This window comes from Phaseolus vulgaris, chromosome 5 (assembly GCF_051622355.1).
Source record: "Phaseolus vulgaris cultivar YP4 chromosome 5, ASM5162235v1, whole genome shotgun sequence".
Lineage (NCBI taxonomy): Eukaryota > Viridiplantae > Streptophyta > Magnoliopsida > Fabales > Fabaceae > Phaseolus > Phaseolus vulgaris.
Genome location: NC_143502.1, coordinates 4,396,140 through 4,415,714, shown reverse-complemented (window position 1 = coordinate 4,415,714; position 19,575 = coordinate 4,396,140). Strand labels below are relative to the sequence as shown.

Here is a 19,575-nt window from a genome sequence, read left to right as displayed (position 1 = left end):
TATGACAACTTTCCATGTTCTGACAATGTTAAGTAACTAATATTTTTTTTCAAAAATAATTATTCAACAATACCATAAATAATTTACAAAATTTTAATTGACTGAAATCTACACAAAAAAAACCTCATATTTCATTATTCAAATAATTTTAAAGATAAGAGTAAATTTGTAAATTTACATTTTACACCTTTTAAAAAAAAATTATTAGAGTAAGTCGGAAACTCGCCTATTATTACTACTACAAGAAAAATTATCAAATAGAAACCAAATTTAGAGATAAAAAAAAATGGTTTTAAAATTAGTTTCTAAATTAGTATCTAATTAGCTACCAAGGTTTTAACTACCAATTATTTAGATTCTAAATTTGGTAGCAAAAATTTTGGTCACTAATTAGATACCAATTTAGAAACTATTTAATAATAATAAAAACTAATTAGAAACCATTTTTTTTTAGTTTCTAAAATGGTCTCTAATTTAATCAATATAACAACTAATTATATTTTGTCTTTAAAATTGGTTTATGTTTAATGATTTTCTTGCATTCTGTTGTAGTGTAGAGGCTTGCCTCTGAAGATCTCTGCATAAGATTTGTATACAAATAACTAACCTCCTCAAAACAAATTAGATAACAAAATATTTTTATGATAGACGGTTTTATTTCTATCCAACCCGTTCATCTAATATATTTCTATTTACAAAAGGATTATATGTTATTAACGGTAGTTCTTACTCTTCTTAAAGAACTCAATTACGGTAGAGATGGCAATGCGGGCCAACTCGTCCGCACTTGGCCCGCCCCGCATAAAATATGTAGGTTGCTTTTATTGGTCTGCCCGCATGCAGTTAGCTTGTAGGCCTGTGGGCTGCTGACCCACATAAGGTATTTTTTTAAAAAGTAATAAAATATAAATTTTGAATAAATTTATTTTTTGTTTACTAAGTTATTTTTTTTCTTATTTAGATGAATTAGGTAAATGGTCTCATAGTATTATTCTCATGACACATGCATAATAAGATATGGGTAAAAAAAATTATAATGATGTTTTGAATTTTAGTGAAATTTGAATTTCAACGAAACTAATAAATTGACAAATAAAACATTTCATTAAATATATATATTTTTTAAGGTAATACATATAGACACATTATTACTATTCTAATGAAAAATAATATATATATATATAATACTATATTTAAATTTTATTATAAAAAAAAACTAAGGTCTGACTACTACATTTAATATTTGATGAGTATTAAAATCAAACTAATCTATGCATTTTAAAAAGACAAAAAAAACATTATTAAATATTAAAAAATAATATCAAATATATGGGAGTGCATAAAAAAAATTTAAAATATGCGAGTTATGTGAGCTAGCTTGCCCCGTCCCACACTTGGTCCGCATGTTGCGGATTATCTGGAGCGGGCTAGCGGGTTGAAATAGACAGTTTGTCCCACATTTTTCTTAGCAGATCGCGGGTTGATTTATCCCGCTTTGTCATCCTTAATGAGAGTCTTATGGTTTGTGCGACCATTATCTATAAGTCAACATTTTATTAATTATAAAATATGATGTTGCAAAGAGTTATTCTTCTTCTAGTTTATCATCATAACCTTGACAATTTTGTGTTGATGTTATGGACTTGCATATCTCTTTTATATGTACTAATTGATGACACTTATAACATTTAACATATGAGCTTTATAACACTTGTGTAAACGATTATTTTTCTTGTCATAGAAACTAAGTGAAACGATACTTGTATTGTTGTTTTTGTTACATTTTCTACCTGTTGAAGTTCTTGTCTTGAAAAACTCCTTTTGTAGATCTGTCTTGCCTCAAGCCTCCAATGTTCTTTGTTGTGCATGTAGTGTGTTCAACAATTTTACAAAAATGATGCTCTCTTGAGTTATCCAAGAACACAATTACGGCTTCAAATTTTTTTAACAATTCTAACATTTGAAAATTCAGTACCAAAGATTCTTATACATAATGCCAAGAAGCTGGTTGAAGTATTTAATCTTCAATGTTTGCATATCAAATCCTCTGATGAAGATTAGTGCTTGCATCCCTTTCAGCTTTTCATTTCCATTGTACTTTTGCTTCAAATATCCCAAATCTGATTGGGTGTCTTGAGTGTCATTATTTTAATTAAAAAAAAGGGATGATACTGCAATGAACAAGGTTAATCTTCTTTTGACTTTTTCTGTTTCCTCTCTTTATGGAATTTGATTTGAACAACACACTTTCAACAACTTCTTCCATTCTATCAGCCCAAAAGCATAAACCAATGGAGAAAGAGTAAAACACGACCCAAAAATCATAAGCCAATGGAGAAAGAGTTACACATGATCAGAAAATTTAAGCCCAAAGCTGCCTTATTACTGATACAACAACAGTGGATTCTACCCAAAGATATATATGTGGCTATCAATGAAGATTTATCACCCAACATGTAGTGATATTGACTATCAATGAAGATCACAGATAATACTCAATTCAGGGTGCTCTTGGCTGGGACTACTCTGGTTGCCTGCTATGCAAGTAATTTTATCTCTGTATGATACCTGAAATAGAGACAAATTATGATGTGCCTCACTAAATTGTAAAATAAATATTTTAGAGATTGAATGGAGAACATTTACAGGCAAAAAGAAAGAAAGAAGAAGAGACCTTATCCACCAATATGTATCATAGGCCTATTTGCAGTCTTTGCTATGTCAAACATGCCAGCATGTGAAGCTTTCTTCTTCTTCACCTAGAACAAAGGAAAGACAACATTAAGAAATAGTACAAGAATCTCTAACTAACTACTTGTAAGTTAGGTTTTGGGGTGTGCTGTCCCTTGCTATGCTTCTCTTATTCTTAAAGTATATCTTTTTTATTCTACCAAGTTAAATTAAAATAGCAGTGAGTGAAATTCTATTGCAGGATCATCATATTAAAAATTGATAAATTCTGGTAAAGAAATAAAAAAATTATAACACATTTGAGATTTAGCAATAATAATCAGAAAAAGTGTGTACCGCTGCTCCTATTATCTCCCCAAGTTCATGATCCTTTGCACCACATCTCAAGGGATCTCTTAAGCTAACCTGAAAAACGACCCATCTAAGAAAATCAAAAAAATATTTTGGTGAAGCTACACATTAGAAATGCTCTATATATTTTATGATATGTTTTATTGTCCCCGAGGATGTCAACATCCATACATACATCAAGCACCTTTAACTTGAACATAATAATAGTATAGATAACATCCGTAATGACCAGAATGTCTTGTAATAGGGAAAATGTTCATCAGTTTCATCATGGAATAATTTAAGAAATGATTAAGAATTCAAAAGAATGATGATAGTACATGAGTGCATCTAAAAAAAACAATTACAAGTCATCAACTAAATACAATATCAAATGAAATAGCATGTGCAAGAAGGGTCAAGGTAGTGCATGTTCAATCCCAAAATTTGTATGTGGTAGAGCCATATTTCTCCTAGTGCGTATCAAATCTTCCATTTACTAACAAATATCTAGATTCTCTACAGGAATCCACTTTCTGAAGGACACTTCTATATTCGTAAACAGATATTTAAAGTTATGCTTTTCTATTATGAGTTCATCAGATAGTTTCCCTTTTTCCCGTTATCGAGCATGTAACTAATCAAGAATTCAGAACTGACAGTAGACATCACAGTTTCAAAGTTCATATCTGATGCTGCCCATTCTTTATCCCTTTACTCTATTAAGCCACTGATGATCACTCCCAGAAGTAAACAACTCCAAGAACCATGCCCAGCAATTGAAACAGCTAACTACAAGGAATCAGACACTCTCTTTACAAAACCAGACCAGACTGCTAAAAGTTTGCATAGAAAGTCTTGATTTTACTTGCCAAAAAAAAGTATAGGCAATAAATACCAATTCCTTAATCCCGAGTGTTTCCCCCTCATCACCTAATTATCCAATTCAAGTACCCGTACATTTAGAAGACCAGCAATTAATATGATCTATGATACTCCATAAATGGAAACATAAAGGTGGTGTTTCCGTGTCAAATACTGATGCTTGTACATTCATATCAATTTTTGAAAGTAAATCATGATAATCTTTCTTCGCCGGTATTATCCATCTATATAAAATACTTTTCAACATTTGTTAACGAATCCAAAACATAGCATATCCTAAATTTCAAAAAGATTTTCCTATTCTTGTAGTTGTATGTACTCATGTCGTACTAAGCATCCAGACTTCACATATTATCATCAACTCTAAAGTAACAGATTCACCAAAAACATTGAGTATTCAAATATAAGTGACATCACAGATTTTAGCCCAATTACCATCACCAGATTTAGGGAACAAGCATAATATACTGAACTTTGACGATTTTGAATATAACTTACCTCGGCAGGGCCGAATAAACAGACTTTAAAGTTCCCATCAGCAAGTAGTCGCAATCTATTGCAACCAGCACAAAAATGCTCAGTCATTGATGTGATAAACGAAACTCTACCTTCATGCCCATCTATTGTGAAATTCTTGGCTGTATCTGTAGGGTGATCCTGAACTCTTTTTAAGCTTGGAAACTGTTTCACCTGTTTGGTAATGATGATTATAAAGGGTATCTAGTATAAGAGAACAACAAAATGTAGTATGAAAGTTAGGTCTCCAGTCTGAATTCTACCTTACCACTGTATCCAACATTTCTGAGTAGGGTACAAGTTTCTTGACATTCCAAACATTTCCATCAAAAGGCATGAACTCTATAAAGCGAATATCAATTGGCTTTTCACGGGTCAACTCAACAAAGTCACAGATTTCATCATCATTGAATCCACGCATTACAACACAATTGACCTGAAAGGCAAGAGAAACATAAAAGATACCTTAAAATGCATCCATCAGTGACTTGAAATTTACCAGAGGGTAGGCACCCTTGTTGTAAAAATCATTTGATTAACTTAATGAATTTGGACAAAAAGGAAGCTGTTCATGGGGAGGTGATCAATGAGAAACACTTGCAAAAAGTAATGATATGCAACCAAGAAATACCTTAACTGGATTAAATCCGAGGTCTATGGCAGCATTAATTGAATTCATTACTTTTTCATGCCCTTTGCGTCTGGTCAAAAACTCAAACTTTGCAGGTACCAAAGTGTCTAAACTAATGTTGACAGAAGTAAGCCCACAATCTTTCAGCTTTGGAAGTTTTCTCGTTAGAGCAATACCATTGGTAGTCATAGACAATGTTCTCAGTCCCTTCAAGTTTGATAATTCCAAACATATATCTTCAATATCCTTTCTAACAGTTGGTTCCCCACCCGTCAGACGTATTTTAGTTACCCCGGAGCTTACAAACAGATTTGCCAACCGCAGAATCTCAGTACCTGTTAAAAGTTGAGGGCTAGGAGTGAGTTCCACACCTTCTGCAGGCATACAATACTGACACCTTAAATTGCACCTCTCTGTTAAAGATATTCTCAAGTATGTGTGAAGCCTTCCAAATGAATCTACCAACATATCAGAGATGGAATGATCCTTTGGCAGATCTTCAGATACCGAAGCAAAAGATGAAGTAGCCAAAGCTCTTGTTGCATATTCATTCAAGTGTCCACCGAACAAAGCTTGACGAGTACTACTGGCAGCACAGTACGAACCCACATCACAATTCAACTGCTTCAAGAAAATTTGTGTCACAAGCCAGCCACATTTTCATAAACAAAATTTGAACACACATTAGCTCCACCAAACCCCAGATTAACTAAATTCTTACACAACAACAAAAAACCATCTGGGTATCAATATTTAATCCTTCAAGTACGCATACCGTAAAAACTCAATTTATATTGAAACGGCACAAACTAAGTGATTGATTTTGCATTTTTCTTGGTAGAACCGGGGGATTACAAGTTTATTACTGAATTTGGACATACATCAGAACCGCCACACTCCAGATTAACACACAGCATGAATCTAGATTTAATCAGTACTCTTCTGCATGTAAATGGGTATTACTATATTTAATCACTGAAGTGAGCATATTATTAAAAAAAAAACTGAATTGAAGTACAGTGATGAATTTTTCCATGATCCTCATAGAACAGGGGAATCATAAGTTTATACCTGAAATTGAACATGGCATGGACGATTCAGTTAACTTCATGTGTGTGTCACAAAACATCAATTTTTTCAATCCATCACAACCAACTTGATTGAGCAGTTACATCACCAAAAGAATAAGCTAAAACAAACTGAAAGAGAGAGAGAGAGGGGGGTCTCACCGGAAAGGAATTTGATAGGTTAAACCCAATTGGGCTGTGAAAGAATTTTGATAAGTGGCGCCTCATGGTTGACGCTGAAACGATGAATTTGGACAAAATAATGAGTTGGGGATTGGAAAAGTTTTTACTTTATTTAAATTTTTTTCTGGGACAGCAAAGACTGGTAACATATGTATCTATAGAAGGGAAGAGAGAGTTTTGAGATGTGGTGGTGTTGGTTGTGAAGGGTGAGGTGACAGACAATGAGACAGAGATACCCGAGAGTGCAAAGTGCCGAGACACCATTGTAATATATTATATTCTATCCACACACGATTAAAATATATTTTTCTAAAGGCCATATGGCCCCAACACATTTTTCCCAAGGATTAGTTGGTTCCAGTTTTAAATATCCACCACCGATTATCTTTTCCAGATTTTTTAACGTATAATTTTTGTTTTTTAGTTTAAATTTTAGATTACTAAGTTATTTGTGTAGTATGAAAATGATTTGAATAGATGTTATGTTAAAATTTGAGTTTATATTTCATGGAAGTAATCATAGTAGACATCATTTCACACAAATTAACATTCCAAATATTTTTATATTATAAGTGTAGAGAATGTTTAAAGTTTGAATTAGGGATAAAAATTAATTTTGTATTATAGTTGAAGAATGAAAAAGGATATTTATATTAATTTCTATATGTAAGAAGTATTTTGTAAGATATTAGTGAGAACAGATGATGTTAATGATTTTGTCTTATGAGGAACGAAGTTTAGTCTAAATTTGACTATTTGTTTAACATGATTTTTTTTTAGTTTTTAGGAACTAAAAATATATTTAACTTTAATTTTTTTTTAATGAGTGGTGTTTAACTCTATTAAACGTTATGAATTATTTATTTAATATTATTAATGTTGTTATTAATATGATTGTTTAACTCTATTAAGTTATGAATTATTTATTTAATATTATTAATGTTGTTATTAATATGGTTAATGTTTTTATTAATATGATTAATTTTTTTATTAATATGGTTAATATTTTTTATTAATATGGTCCTTAGGAGTAAATTTATTACTTCTGACATGATACACTTGCCGTAAAATAGTCATCAGAAGACTGGGGACAAGTTGAGTTAAACCAAATGCAACTCAACAACAAAGCAAGGTACACTTTAATTTGTGCGTTATCTAAAAATAAATATAAAAAGATTTGCAAGTTAAAGTTAGCCAATGAGATATGAGACTCCTTGATGAAAATACATTTAGTTAAGAAAATTGTAACTCTCATGCCACAATTCAAGTCTTTCACCATGATGGATGGTGAGACTATGAATGACATGTTTGGAAGAATGAAAGTTCTTTTAAATGGTCTATAAACTCTTAGATATAGCTTCTCTAAGGCTTAGATCAACCTAAACTTGTTGGAAAACATGCCAAAGGTGTGGGAACCTAAAACAGTGGTCATTGCAGGGGCTCATGATCTAAAAAAGCTAATGTGGGATTGGCTTCTAGGAATATTGAGAGTGAATGAGATGCATCTCCAAGATCATGAGTAGAAGAAAGTATCAACATCATCTGACCAAGGTCTTCACGCAAAGTCAACCTCCAAACAGACCCAACTCAAACAAAATGAAACTGGAGCTTAGAAAGCTCTAGAGGAGGAAGACAATACTTCTGAAGTTGAGTATGACAACTCAACTGATGAGGAAATATCAAGGATGATAAGAAGGTTTAAGCGAAGGCTTAAACAAAGTGATAAAGGTAGTGGAAAGATCTACCAAAAAGAAAAACAATGAGAAAACTAACTATGCTTCTAGTAATTAATGTCCAATATGTGTTTTCCAAAATAAGAGCATAGAAATTTGAAACACCAAGCTAAATTGATCATGATTTGTAAATATCAAGTTTACAATACTTATTCTTCAAGAAACTGAATCTCATGGAAATCGTCCAAGGCCTACTGCTATAGAAAAAGTCCTAAGTCAAGCAAAGTAAATATGCCTTATTATCTTCTTGTATATTAATGACTTGAAGCCCCCATCATTCTTTTGGAGACGGATATACTTCCAATTAATTATTAACTAAGTCATGCTTATTAATGTCACCTGTTTTTTGTCCATCTATCAAAATCCTTAAGGGCAACCGACCACCTATTAATTTGAATTTGTAACCAAGAATACCAACTATAGTCATATTTACTAATTGAATTCAACCCATTATGCTAAGCATTTTACCTTTCCAAAAGGTCAATTTAAGTCTGACTTTATCTGCCAAAGGTTGTAGGTAATTAAATCTAAGAGTTTCAGAACAAATGGTTACACCTAAATATATGAAGGGTAAAAAACCTTTACCAAAACCCAACTGGACATAATTCTTCTATTGAAAGCAAGTGTAAAATTGACTTCTCGTAAGATTAAGCCATTGCTCATAATGCAAGCCATTACTTAGAATGCAACTCATAATCATGTAAAAATTGCATAAGATTTATAAGGTTTCAATTATTAACCTTGCAAAAGATAAAAACATCATCAACATACGTAACATGGGAAGGAGCATTATTACCCTTTGGACTAGCCATGCAAAACACCTTATTGCATTGGATGAGCTATTGAATATTTGTGTTTAAAACCTCTTTAGCCAAGCAAAAAAGGAGATGGGAGATAGGGTCCCCCTATTTGAATTTAAAGAAGACATAACTCAAATGGATTGGAAAGACCGAATGTAGAATATAAACAATCCAATTACAAAAGGTAGAATGAAAACTAAATTGGTGAAAGACTTTGATCAAGAAATTCTAATTAATAGTGTCAAAGGTTTTTTTATGTCAATTTTTATAGCCAAATTACCTTCATGAACTTGTTTAGGTAGAATGTGTATTGATTTAGAAGTAATAAAAATACGATATTTAATCTGAAACTTGTTTAGGTAGAATGTGTATTAATTTAGAAGTAATACAAATACGATCTTTAATCCGGTAACTCCTGACAAAACCATTTTGATAAATTGAAATATTACATTTAGCAATGACCCCAAGTTTTTTAGTGGAAATTTTAAAAATAATCTTAAATTTAAAGTTAACCACAACAATAAATATAAAGTCTTCAAATTATCATCACATCTAAGTTTAAGAATAAGAGAGATCACACTAGCATTATGCTATGATGAATCTAGTTCTCAAGTAAAAAAATATTGTGTACCCTAAACTTTGATACAAAATTGGATTTTGTTCCTCACTGAAATTGTAGTTACTAAATCTTTGCACTTTGAAAAGTCATGTATGACATCCTCATAAGCAAATGACATTAACAATGTTGTCATGTGGCAAACAAAGTTCCACATCAACAAAAAGTTTGACTTTGTTTATTTCTTCTAATCAACATGACTTTTTATCATATCAAAGTTAAAATATTAAAAACATATTTAACTCTAAGTTTTTTAATTATCCATATTTAACTCTAATAAACTATGAATTGTTTATTTAGTAATATTATTATTATTTTAATGTTATTATTATTATCATTATTAATAATAATAACAATATTATTATTATGTTGTTTTTATTATCAATAATGATAATAATATTAATATTAATAATAATGATAATAATAACAATGATAATAATATTAACAATTTTAGTAATAATATTAATATTAATAATAACATTAATAATACTAATAAAAAAATTAATCATATTAATAAAAACATTAACCATATTAATAACAACATTAATAATATTAAATAAATAATTCATAACTTAATAGAGTTAAACAATCATATTAATAACAACATTAATAATATTAAATAAATAATTCATAACTTTTAATAGAGTTAAACACCACTCATTAAAAAAAATTAAAATTAAATATATTTTTAGTTCCTAAAAACTAAAAAAAAATCATGTTAAACAAATAGTCAAATTTAGACTAAACTTCGTTCCTCATAAGACAGAATCATTAACGTCATCTGTTCTCACTAATGTCTTACAAAATACTTCTTACACATAGAAATTAATATAAATATCCTTTTTCATTCTTCAACTATAATACAAAATTAATTTTCATCCCTAATCCAAACTTTAAACATTCTTCAAATTTTGTTTATGAAAATGTGGCTGGCTTGTGACACAAATTTTCTTGAAGCAGTTGAATTGTGATGTGGGTTCGTACTGTGCTGCCAGTAGTACTCGTCAAGCTTTGTTCGGTGGACACTTGAATGAATATGCAACAAGAGCTTTGGCTACTTCATCTTTTGCTTCGGTATCTGAAGATCTGCCAAAGGATCATTCCATCTCTGATATGTTGGTAGATTCATTTGGAAGGCTTCACACATACTTGAGAATATCTTTAACAGAGAGGTGCAATTTAAGGTGTCAGTATTGTATGCCTGCAGAAGGTGTGGAACTCACTCCTAGCCCTCAACTTTTAACAGGTACTGAGATTCTGCGGTTGGCAAATCTGTTTGTAAGCTCCGGGGTAACTAAAATACGTCTGACGGGTGGGGAACCAACTGTTAGAAAGGATATTGAAGATATATGTTTGGAATTATCAAACTTGAAGGGACTGAGAACATTGTCTATGACTACCAATGGTATTGCTCTAACGAGAAAACTTCCAAAGCTGAAAGATTGTGGGCTTACTTCTGTCAACATTAGTTTAGACACTTTGGTACCTGCAAAGTTTGAGTTTTTGACCAGACGCAAAGGGCATGAAAAAGTAATGAATTCAATTAATGCTGCCATAGACCTCGGATTTAATCCAGTTAAGGTATTTCTTGGTTGCATATCATTACTTTTTGCAAGTGTTTCTCATTGATCACCTCCCCATGAACAGCTTCCTTTTTGTCCAAATTCATTAAGTTAATCAAATGATTTTTACAACAAGGGTGCCTACCCTCTGGTAAATTTCAAGTCACTGATGGATGCATTTTAAGGTATCTTTTATGTTTCTCTTGCCTTTCAGGTCAATTGTGTTGTAATGCGTGGATTCAATGATGATGAAATCTGTGACTTTGTTGAGTTGACCCGTGAAAAGCCAATTGATATTCGCTTTATAGAGTTCATGCCTTTTGATGGAAATGTTTGGAATGTCAAGAAACTTGTACCCTACTCAGAAATGTTGGATACAGTGGTAAGGTAGAATTCAGACTGGAGACCTAACTTTCATACTACATTTTGTTGTTCTCTTATACTAGATACCCTTTATAATCATCATTACCAAACAGGTGAAACAGTTTCCAAGCTTAAAAAGAGTTCAGGATCACCCTACAGATACAGCCAAGAATTTCACAATAGATGGGCATGAAGGTAGAGTTTCGTTTATCACATCAATGACTGAGCATTTTTGTGCTGGTTGCAATAGATTGCGACTACTTGCTGATGGGAACTTTAAAGTCTGTTTATTCGGCCCTGCCGAGGTAAGTTATATTCAAAATCGTCAAAGTTCAGTATATTATGCTTGTTCCCTAAATCTGGTGATGGTAATTGGGCTAAAATCTGTGATGTCACTTATATTTGAATACTCAATGTTTTTGGTGAATCTGTTACTTTAGAGTTGATGATAATATGTGAAGTCTGGATGCTTAGTACGACATGAGTACATACAACTACAAGAATAGGAAAATCTTTTTGAAATTTAGGATATGCTATGTTTTGGATTCGTTAACAAATGTTGAAAAGTATTTTATATAGATGGATAATACCGGCGAAGAAAGATTATCATGATTTACTTTCAAAAATTGATATGAATGTACAAGCATCAGTATTTGACACGGAAACACCACCTTTATGTTTCCATTTATGGAGTATCATAGATCATATTAATTGCAGGTCTTCTAAATGTACGGGTACTTGAATTGGATAATTAGGTGATGAGGGGGAAACACTCGGGATTAAGGAATTGGTATTTATGGCCTATACTTTTTTTTGGCAAAGTAAAATCAAGACTTTCTATGCAAACTTTTAGCAGTCTGGTCTGGTTTTGTAAAGAGAGTGTCTGATTCCTTGTAGTTAGCTGTTTCAATTGTTGGGCATGGTTCTTGGAGTTGTTTACTTCTGGGAGTGATCATCAGTGGCTTAATAGAGTAAAGGGATAAAGAATGGGCAGCATCAGATATGAACTTTGAAACTGTGATGTCTACTGTCAGTTCTGAATTCTTGATTAGTTACATGCTCGATAATGGGAAAAAGGGAAACTATCTGATGAACTCATAATAGAAAAACATAACTCTAAATATCTGTTTACGAATATAGAAGTGCCCTGCAGAAAGTGGATTCCTGTAGCGAATCTAGATATTTGTTAGATATTTGTTAGTAAATGGAAAATTTGATACGCACTAGGAGAAATATGGCTCTACCACATACAAATTTTGGGATTGAACATGCACTACCTTGCCCCTTCTTGCACATGCTATTTCATTTGATATTGTATTTAGTTGATGACTTGTAATTGTTTTTTTTAGATGCACTAATGTACTATCATCATTCTTTTGATTTCTTAATCATTTCTTAAATTATTCCATGATGAAACTGATGAGCATTTTCCCTATTACAAGACATTCTGGTCATTACGGATGTTATCTATACTATTATTATGTTCAAGTTAAAGGTGCTTGATGTATGTATGGATGTTGACATCGGTCGGGGACAATAAAACATATCATAAAATATATAGAGCATTTCTAATGTGTAGCTTCACCAAAAGATTTTTTTGATTTTCTTAGATGGGTCGTGTTTCAGGTTAGCTTAAGAGATCCCTTGAGATGTGGTGCAAAGGATCATGAACTTGGGGAGATAATAGGAGCAGCGGTACACACTTTTTCTGATTATTATGGCTAAATCTCAAATGTGTTATAATTTTTTTATTTCTTTACCAGAATTTATCACTTTTTAATATGATGATCCTGCAATAGAATTTCACTCACTGCTATTTTAATTTAACTTGGTAGAATAAAAAAGATATACTTTAGGAATAAGAGAAGCATAGCAAGGGACAACACCCCACAACCTAACTTACAAGTAGTTAGTTAGAGATTCTTGTACTATTTCTTAATGGTGTCTTTCCTTTGTTCTAGGTGAAGAAGAAGAAAGCTTCACATGCTGGCATGTTTGACATAGCAAAGACTGCAAATAGGCCTATGATACATATTGGTGGATAAGGTCTCTTCTTCTTTCTTTCTTTTTGCCTGTAAATGTTCTCCATTCAATCTCTAAAATATTTATTTTACAATTTAGTGAGGCACATCATAATTTGTCTCTATTTCAGGTATCATACAGAGATAAAATTACTTATCATTATCTCTCACAAACAATATACCAACCAAAAATACAATATAGACACGACACGACAAAACTATCACACACTTCAATGAGAAGAGACACACACTTGAATGAGAGGCAGACCCGAAAATTAACAATAAACCCTGAGATTTACAGACTAATGCATCCAACATATGACAGTATCACCACAGAAGCTTAAAATTGCAGACAAACCTGATACTCTGGAACCAGTTCTTTCAACTCGGAATAAAGATCCTGCAAAACAGAAAAATAACCCACAAAAAATAAAAGTCAAACAAAGTCCAAAATTCATAACCAACTTCACGCTATAATAAACAACAATTAGTCTCAGGTATCCTTCATTTCCAAAGTCCAACAGAGAGATACTATACAAGAATACCCAATTCCAAACTTCACCACAATAACAGTATTAGCAGCACCCTCCTCAGATAAAACATAGAATCTAACACTGTTCAGAATAAACTAACTTTTCATCAAGCACCAACAACACAGTGATAATAATAGAGAAAGAAATTACAGTGTTACTGGAGCTTGGAGTTTGGAGCCATCTAACTGAATTCGCGAGATTAGATTGCTGACCCTGTCATTCCATTGCAAAAATAGAAAACAGCAACTCGCATAAGCAACAATCAAACACAAACAATGCTGTAAACAAAATAGTTAGTTACTGCTTTCTCAGTTACCACGCGAAACCGAAGCCGAGAAAGCGCAGAAACGCTTCTGAAGAACGCCATTTGCACTAGCGCAACAACAACCTGTACCAGCTCTTCAGTGTTAGCAACGCATAAACACTAAAAAGCATTCATAAAAAATGGGATGAAGAAAAAGCTACAAGGTGAGGGATCGTGAATCGGAACAGTTGAAGACGTTGAATAGTGAAAGAAAAAGGAAATGGAAAAGAAGTAGTTAGGGTTTGAATCGGAAGAAGAGCGCACCGGTAAAAAGTCAAAGAGAAAGGGAAGAAAGATCGCAGATCCAGAAAATTTGCGAACAGAATTGGTCTTTATAAAGACATTAATGCAATGAAGGGTGGTTTCTGAATGTAATATAAAGTGGTGCTGCGCTTGGCTCTTCCAAATGTTTTGGTATTAGTCAATGGTGATCACGACCAAGGCCAACATTTGTTCTTTTTTTTAATCATTTAATATTTTTTATTTAAATCATTAACTAATATTTTTTTTTATCTACATAGGTAAGTAAAAAGAGAAAACAAGATATTATCAATTTAAATAACATCTAGTTTTTTAAATAGAATAATAAAAAGAGAAGTCTCTTCAATTTTCAAATTCTTTTAATCTCTTTAATTTATTTGTATTATTATAACAACTTGATGTTTTTATTATATGGTGACGTAGTGGTGATAGATGAAGTAATAAAACTACAGTAATCTATATGTAAAGAAATATTTTATTATAATAATTTTTTATATAATTTTTTTAATTTTATTTTTATTTAATATATCTTATTTTATTATTACAAGTATTCTACATTCATATGAATTACTTAAAAAATAAAATTAATTCTTAATTTTTTAAATTAATATTAATATACAGTTTTTATATGCAAATTAATTCTCTCATTTTTTTTCTTAATTCCTTATTTTAAGGTAACAACAGGAAGAAAGAGATAATATAACATCAAGTAAATCATAACCTCAAAACTACCAATGAAAGAAGAGAAAAAGTTTGAAGAATAAGAGAGACTTAAACTAGAGAAGAAAAAAAAAAGGTTGTTTAATCAATTCATCATTTTTCTTTTACATGTTAATTTTTGCTTTTTAATTTCAACTATCATCATGAAAATTGAGTAAAAGAAGAAAATGTGAATACATCGACACTCTATGTAGCACAGACACTGACACAGACACTGATACGACACGGACACGGAGATACGTAAAATCTCTAAAATTAGGACACGGGGACATGGATCTATATATTATATAATTATGAATTATATAAATTAACAATAAACATTTATGTGCACAAGTATGTTTCAGATTATTTTTTGGAGCAGAAAGATGTTTTTTCATGACTGGTTCACAAAAATTTGTTTCTTATTTTTATAATCATAATAACAATTTATACAATAAAGTTTGAATTTTTAGAAAAGTAATGTAATTTTCTTTTTTAAAATTATGTTAAAACCGTACTAGAACTGTCAGAAATCAAACAAATACTTTGTAAATTGAACCTTCACGAATACGTGTTCTATAGGTGAGGAGTGTCCGAGCTTCATAGCCAACATTCTATGTTTCCACTAGTACATATATAATTTAGTTTTAGAAAACTTTATGTTTCAATTTATAATATACTTAAATTAAAATTTTATAATTGATTATTTTGGTACTTAGTTTTAAAAAGATATTAACTAGTGAAGGTAAAAACTAATTATATATTAAAAACTATTAATCATTTAAGTTTATATTTTGAAAAAACTTGTCAAAAAAATGTGGCTGCAGTTTGTTTCTAGTTCTTACTTAGACCTCAATTTTCCTATTGAATAACATTATTAAAATGTTGGTAGTTTTAGAATTTAGAATTTTATTACGATTTTATGTTTTGAAAACTATCTTAAAAAAATAATATTTTTTAAATTACTTTTAAAATCGATTCCTAAATTCTGGAAGACTAGCGTAACTGGATTTGTTTTCTCTTTCATGTACTTGTTACACTTTTGAAATTGACTAAGACATCTAATCTTTTAAATGTATGACATATATCAATTTATTTTTTAAAAGAATAAAAAAACTAATTTAGTTTTTAAATATATAAAAATTTAAATAAGTTCTTCATATTATAGCTTAATGACAAAATAGTATTTAGTTTACAGTCAATTTCGAACTAAAATAAATATTTTTTCCCTTTTGAAAACTAAATAAGTTTTTAATATTATACATAAATATTTAATTTTCTGTCAAATTAATATTTTAAAAAATAACTAAATAGTTTCACAAAACTTAATAGGAAAACATATTACATCAATTTTAAATTTGGCTAAAAAAAGAGCCAGTTGATCTTTGTTTTGCGTATCAATTTTTTTAAAATTATGTACATGAAATTTTGATGTAATAAATATTTATTTATATTTTATTACATTGTTAGATTGAATCTTTTAATTAATTATAAATTATTTTTAGATTTATCTTTTAATTTTTAAATTATTTTTGTGATATAATAACGAATGTGTTTTTTTTCATTACATAATGACATATTTACTATAAAACTAACAAACTAAAACCAAAATGTTTGAGGTATCTAATACGAAAAAATTATTAAATACTTTAGGTTAAATTTTCAATCATAAAGTTTTAATGTTACTATGGTTGTTTAAATATTATATTCTGTCGTTAAAAAGTGAGAACAAAATTTGGCCATTCTTTATTAGCAGCATCTGATTCGTTGGTATATTGGTTCTCAATTTCGCTTATTGTGGCTTTACACTTTGCCATTCTTTTTATGAAAATAAATAAAAAGTAAAATAAAAATTAACAAAAGGTTATTTTGATTATGAAAATATACAAAAGAGTGAAAAATTAGATATGTCAACTATGTCAATGTTAGATCTTAAAACTATAAAAGAAAATTTAAAAACCAACAAAAGAGTGAAAATTCAATCCGTCAACTATGTCAATGTACAATGTCACACTCGAGTAATTTATTAAATAATAAAGGAATTAAATTAATGTTAAATATTTGAATTCAAAAAATTAAATTAATTAATTGAACATTTTGGTAGACTAATTTAAATATTCTCTAATAATTTCGTATCAATGATTACACTATTTTCTATTTAAAGAGTATATTTAGATTTAACTCAATTACACAAAATTGAAAATCTCATTATCACACATATATTACTTGATGAACTAAATTATTGTCTATTTATAATAGTGATGTTTGCGAAAGGTTTTTAAATTTATTAAAATCACAGTTCAACCCTTTTTTTTTGTATTTTTGATGTTTTCACAATGCAATTTGGTGGTTGCAACTTATGTTGTTAGAATAAAGTTAGATATAACTTTATGATGTAAAATCTAAACTTAATTGTTAAATTGATTATTAGAGAAAGAGATGTGATGAATAACGTAATGATGCTTTGTAAGTCATATGGACATAAAGTTTTTTTTTTACTCTTTATTATTATTTATTTGTATTTGCATTTATCATTATTACTATTCAACATTATCATGTCTTTGAGGTTAAACTTCAGGTGAATGTTAGTATTTGTTGGATTTGTAATTTGCGAGGTTGGAAAGTCATGCATATATAAATTGTTCATTTGATAATATTCGAATGAGGGAAGATGTATAATAATGGCAATAAAGAACAAGGATTTTTTAAATTCAAAAGCAAAATAGAAATGAAAGCTTAATTATGTTTTAATTTAAGTTTCTTAATTTTTATTATTTATATTTTTTAAACAATTGATGGATTTCTTAATCTTTTGATTATTTATAATTTTTATTTTATTTATAAAATTTTGTTATGCATCACTACTAGATCTTAGCATTGTAACTATGCAGGCACCTCAAGGCTGAACCATTATATGTCATCACATGCAATACCATAAAAGAGAAAAATAAGATATAAAAAATATAGGGGACCAAATCAAACATATCAAACATAAAATAATATTCTCCAATGATACAACCTATCGAAATCTAAAGTCCTAGAAGATATACCTATCACACATCTATTTCCTTCTCTAGAGATATTAGAAACTTTGAATTCAAAGGTCTTGCACTCTTTAATGCATTTAATCCATCTTCCCTTAAGAGACCAATGAACAAGTTGAATGTTGGAGAAGACTTAACAAACTAAAGAAGAATCACACTTGAACCAAATGTGTATGAATCCATGAGCTAGAGAAATATCAGACCATGTAGTATCTTGCTGCCTTTGCTTCATCTTATAAGAAAAAAAGCTTAATCAGACAGTATGAACATAGTCTTTAAGCTAACATTCTTCTTAAATATCTTATAGGTTTATCTATGTTTGCAGAGAATGTCTTCATCTCACAAGAAGATCACAAAAGCTCGTATCAACATCATACATATCTTGAAGATGAATCTAAAGTTGCTTTGTGCCAACATGCTTTTTGACACTTCTTATGTCAATCCTAGAAGGCTATTTCGTACAATCTCTTACCTATGTCTACCTAGTCGCACTAGTTTTTCAGACATTGCTTAGCATTCAATGTTGTTGGAAACACATTTAATGTTTCTCATCATTTGAACGCAGACAAATGATAGAAGAAAGAATATTATCTTTGAACACCCTCACAACGACTATAAAAGATGTGCAATGGATTTTTCTCCTCTCAAGCTCTATATATAGAATATTATTTTGAAGAAGGAAGATTGACAACGATAATAACAACGATGAAAAGTCTTGCTACAAGAACATGCACAAGATCTTAAGCTTCCAAGTTTAATAGTTGTGTTCACTAGCAAGAATACTTAGTTTTACCTAAGAATGGTGGAGTTCAAAAGAATACTCGATTTTAGCAAAGAGTGGTTGAGTTTCAAATGATACTTAGAGTTCTTATCCAAGAGTGATTGTGGTCCAAACAATACTCAAGATTTTTAGCCATAAATGATAAAGTGTATAATAAAACTTGGGTTATTTAGCCAAGAGTGGCCGAGGATAAAATAATACTCATTTTTTTACTTTGCAGCATTAGTTTGCTTAATGAAACGTGACCAGTTTGTCAAAAACTAGATGTAATATGCGTTCTCAGACGAATTAGTGTAAAAACACTGTGTAAATCTTTCTTGTCCCTTATCTCTTTAGATGCATGTTATTTATCTACAACTAATTTTAGAAGGGGAGTCTTTGCAAAAGAATATTTTGGAAGACCTTTTAGACAATGAAATGTTAAATTTGAAGTGGCATTTGACACATTCCATTAGACACAATCTTTGTAAAAAACCATTAACAAATCACTTGTTATACAAAATTATCGTTTGACTATGTATTATCATATGATATTTACAAAAAGTTTCAAAAAAA

At 30.3% G+C, this 19,575-nt stretch overlaps 2 protein-coding genes and 1 long non-coding RNA gene across 8 annotated transcripts; 1 reads left to right on the top strand and 2 right to left on the bottom strand.

Moving 5' to 3' along the window:
- Positions 1-2,303: 2,303 nt before the first annotated feature.
- On the bottom strand, positions 2,304-6,546 carry CNX2 (cofactor of nitrate reductase and xanthine dehydrogenase 2). Of its 6 annotated transcripts, none has more exons than XR_016520812.1 (7): positions 6,283-6,546; positions 5,054-5,677; positions 4,686-4,858; positions 4,405-4,596; positions 3,028-3,096; positions 2,675-2,759; positions 2,304-2,568 (listed from the first exon to the last, which is right to left on the bottom strand). XR_016520812.1 is itself a non-coding variant. In XM_068643164.2 (7 exons), exons 2-6 carry the CDS (start codon positions 5,519-5,521, stop codon positions 2,676-2,678), a joined length of 981 nt encoding a protein of 326 aa, XP_068499265.1. In that variant the 5' UTR covers positions 5,522-5,674; positions 6,125-6,546; the 3' UTR covers positions 2,304-2,568; position 2,675. The 6 variants fall into 6 exon arrangements, 3 of the variants coding, with proteins under 3 accessions (XP_068499265.1, XP_068499262.1, XP_068499263.1); XR_016520813.1 differs by having other exon boundaries at positions 5,054-5,674; XR_016520814.1 differs by having other exon boundaries at positions 5,054-5,674; positions 6,125-6,352.
- A 3,830-nt stretch (positions 6,547-10,376) lies between these two features.
- LOC137834924 (GTP 3',8-cyclase) lies at positions 10,377-13,530 on the top strand (the record flags this gene model as incomplete). Its single annotated transcript, XM_090302345.1, has 5 exons — positions 10,377-11,033; positions 11,229-11,396; positions 11,491-11,682; positions 13,004-13,072; positions 13,339-13,530. Coding segments are annotated over 5 exons (1,170 nt in total), but the record flags the coding sequence as incomplete, so codon positions are not given.
- A 225-nt stretch (positions 13,531-13,755) lies between these two features.
- LOC137834925 (uncharacterized) lies at positions 13,756-14,678 on the bottom strand. The gene is made up of 4 exons (XR_011084982.2): positions 14,500-14,678; positions 14,248-14,319; positions 14,082-14,144; positions 13,756-13,798 (listed from the first exon to the last, which is right to left on the bottom strand). It is a non-coding gene; the product is annotated as an uncharacterized LOC137834925 (long non-coding RNA).
- Positions 14,679-19,575: the final 4,897 nt, after the last annotated feature.

Excerpts from the sequence above, each read along its gene's own strand:
- CNX2 (XM_068643161.2), bottom strand. The coding sequence starts at position 6,348 with ATGAGGCGCCACTTATCAAAATTCTTTCACAGCCCAATTGGGTTTAAC. Across the intron at positions 4,597-4,690 it reads CAGAAATGTTGGATACAGTG|GTGAAACAGTTTCCAAGCTT; the intron begins GTAAGGTAGAAT and ends ATTACCAAACAG. Across the intron at positions 3,097-4,404 it reads GTTTATTCGGCCCTGCCGAG|GTTAGCTTAAGAGATCCCTT; the intron begins GTAAGTTATATT and ends GTCGTTTTTCAG.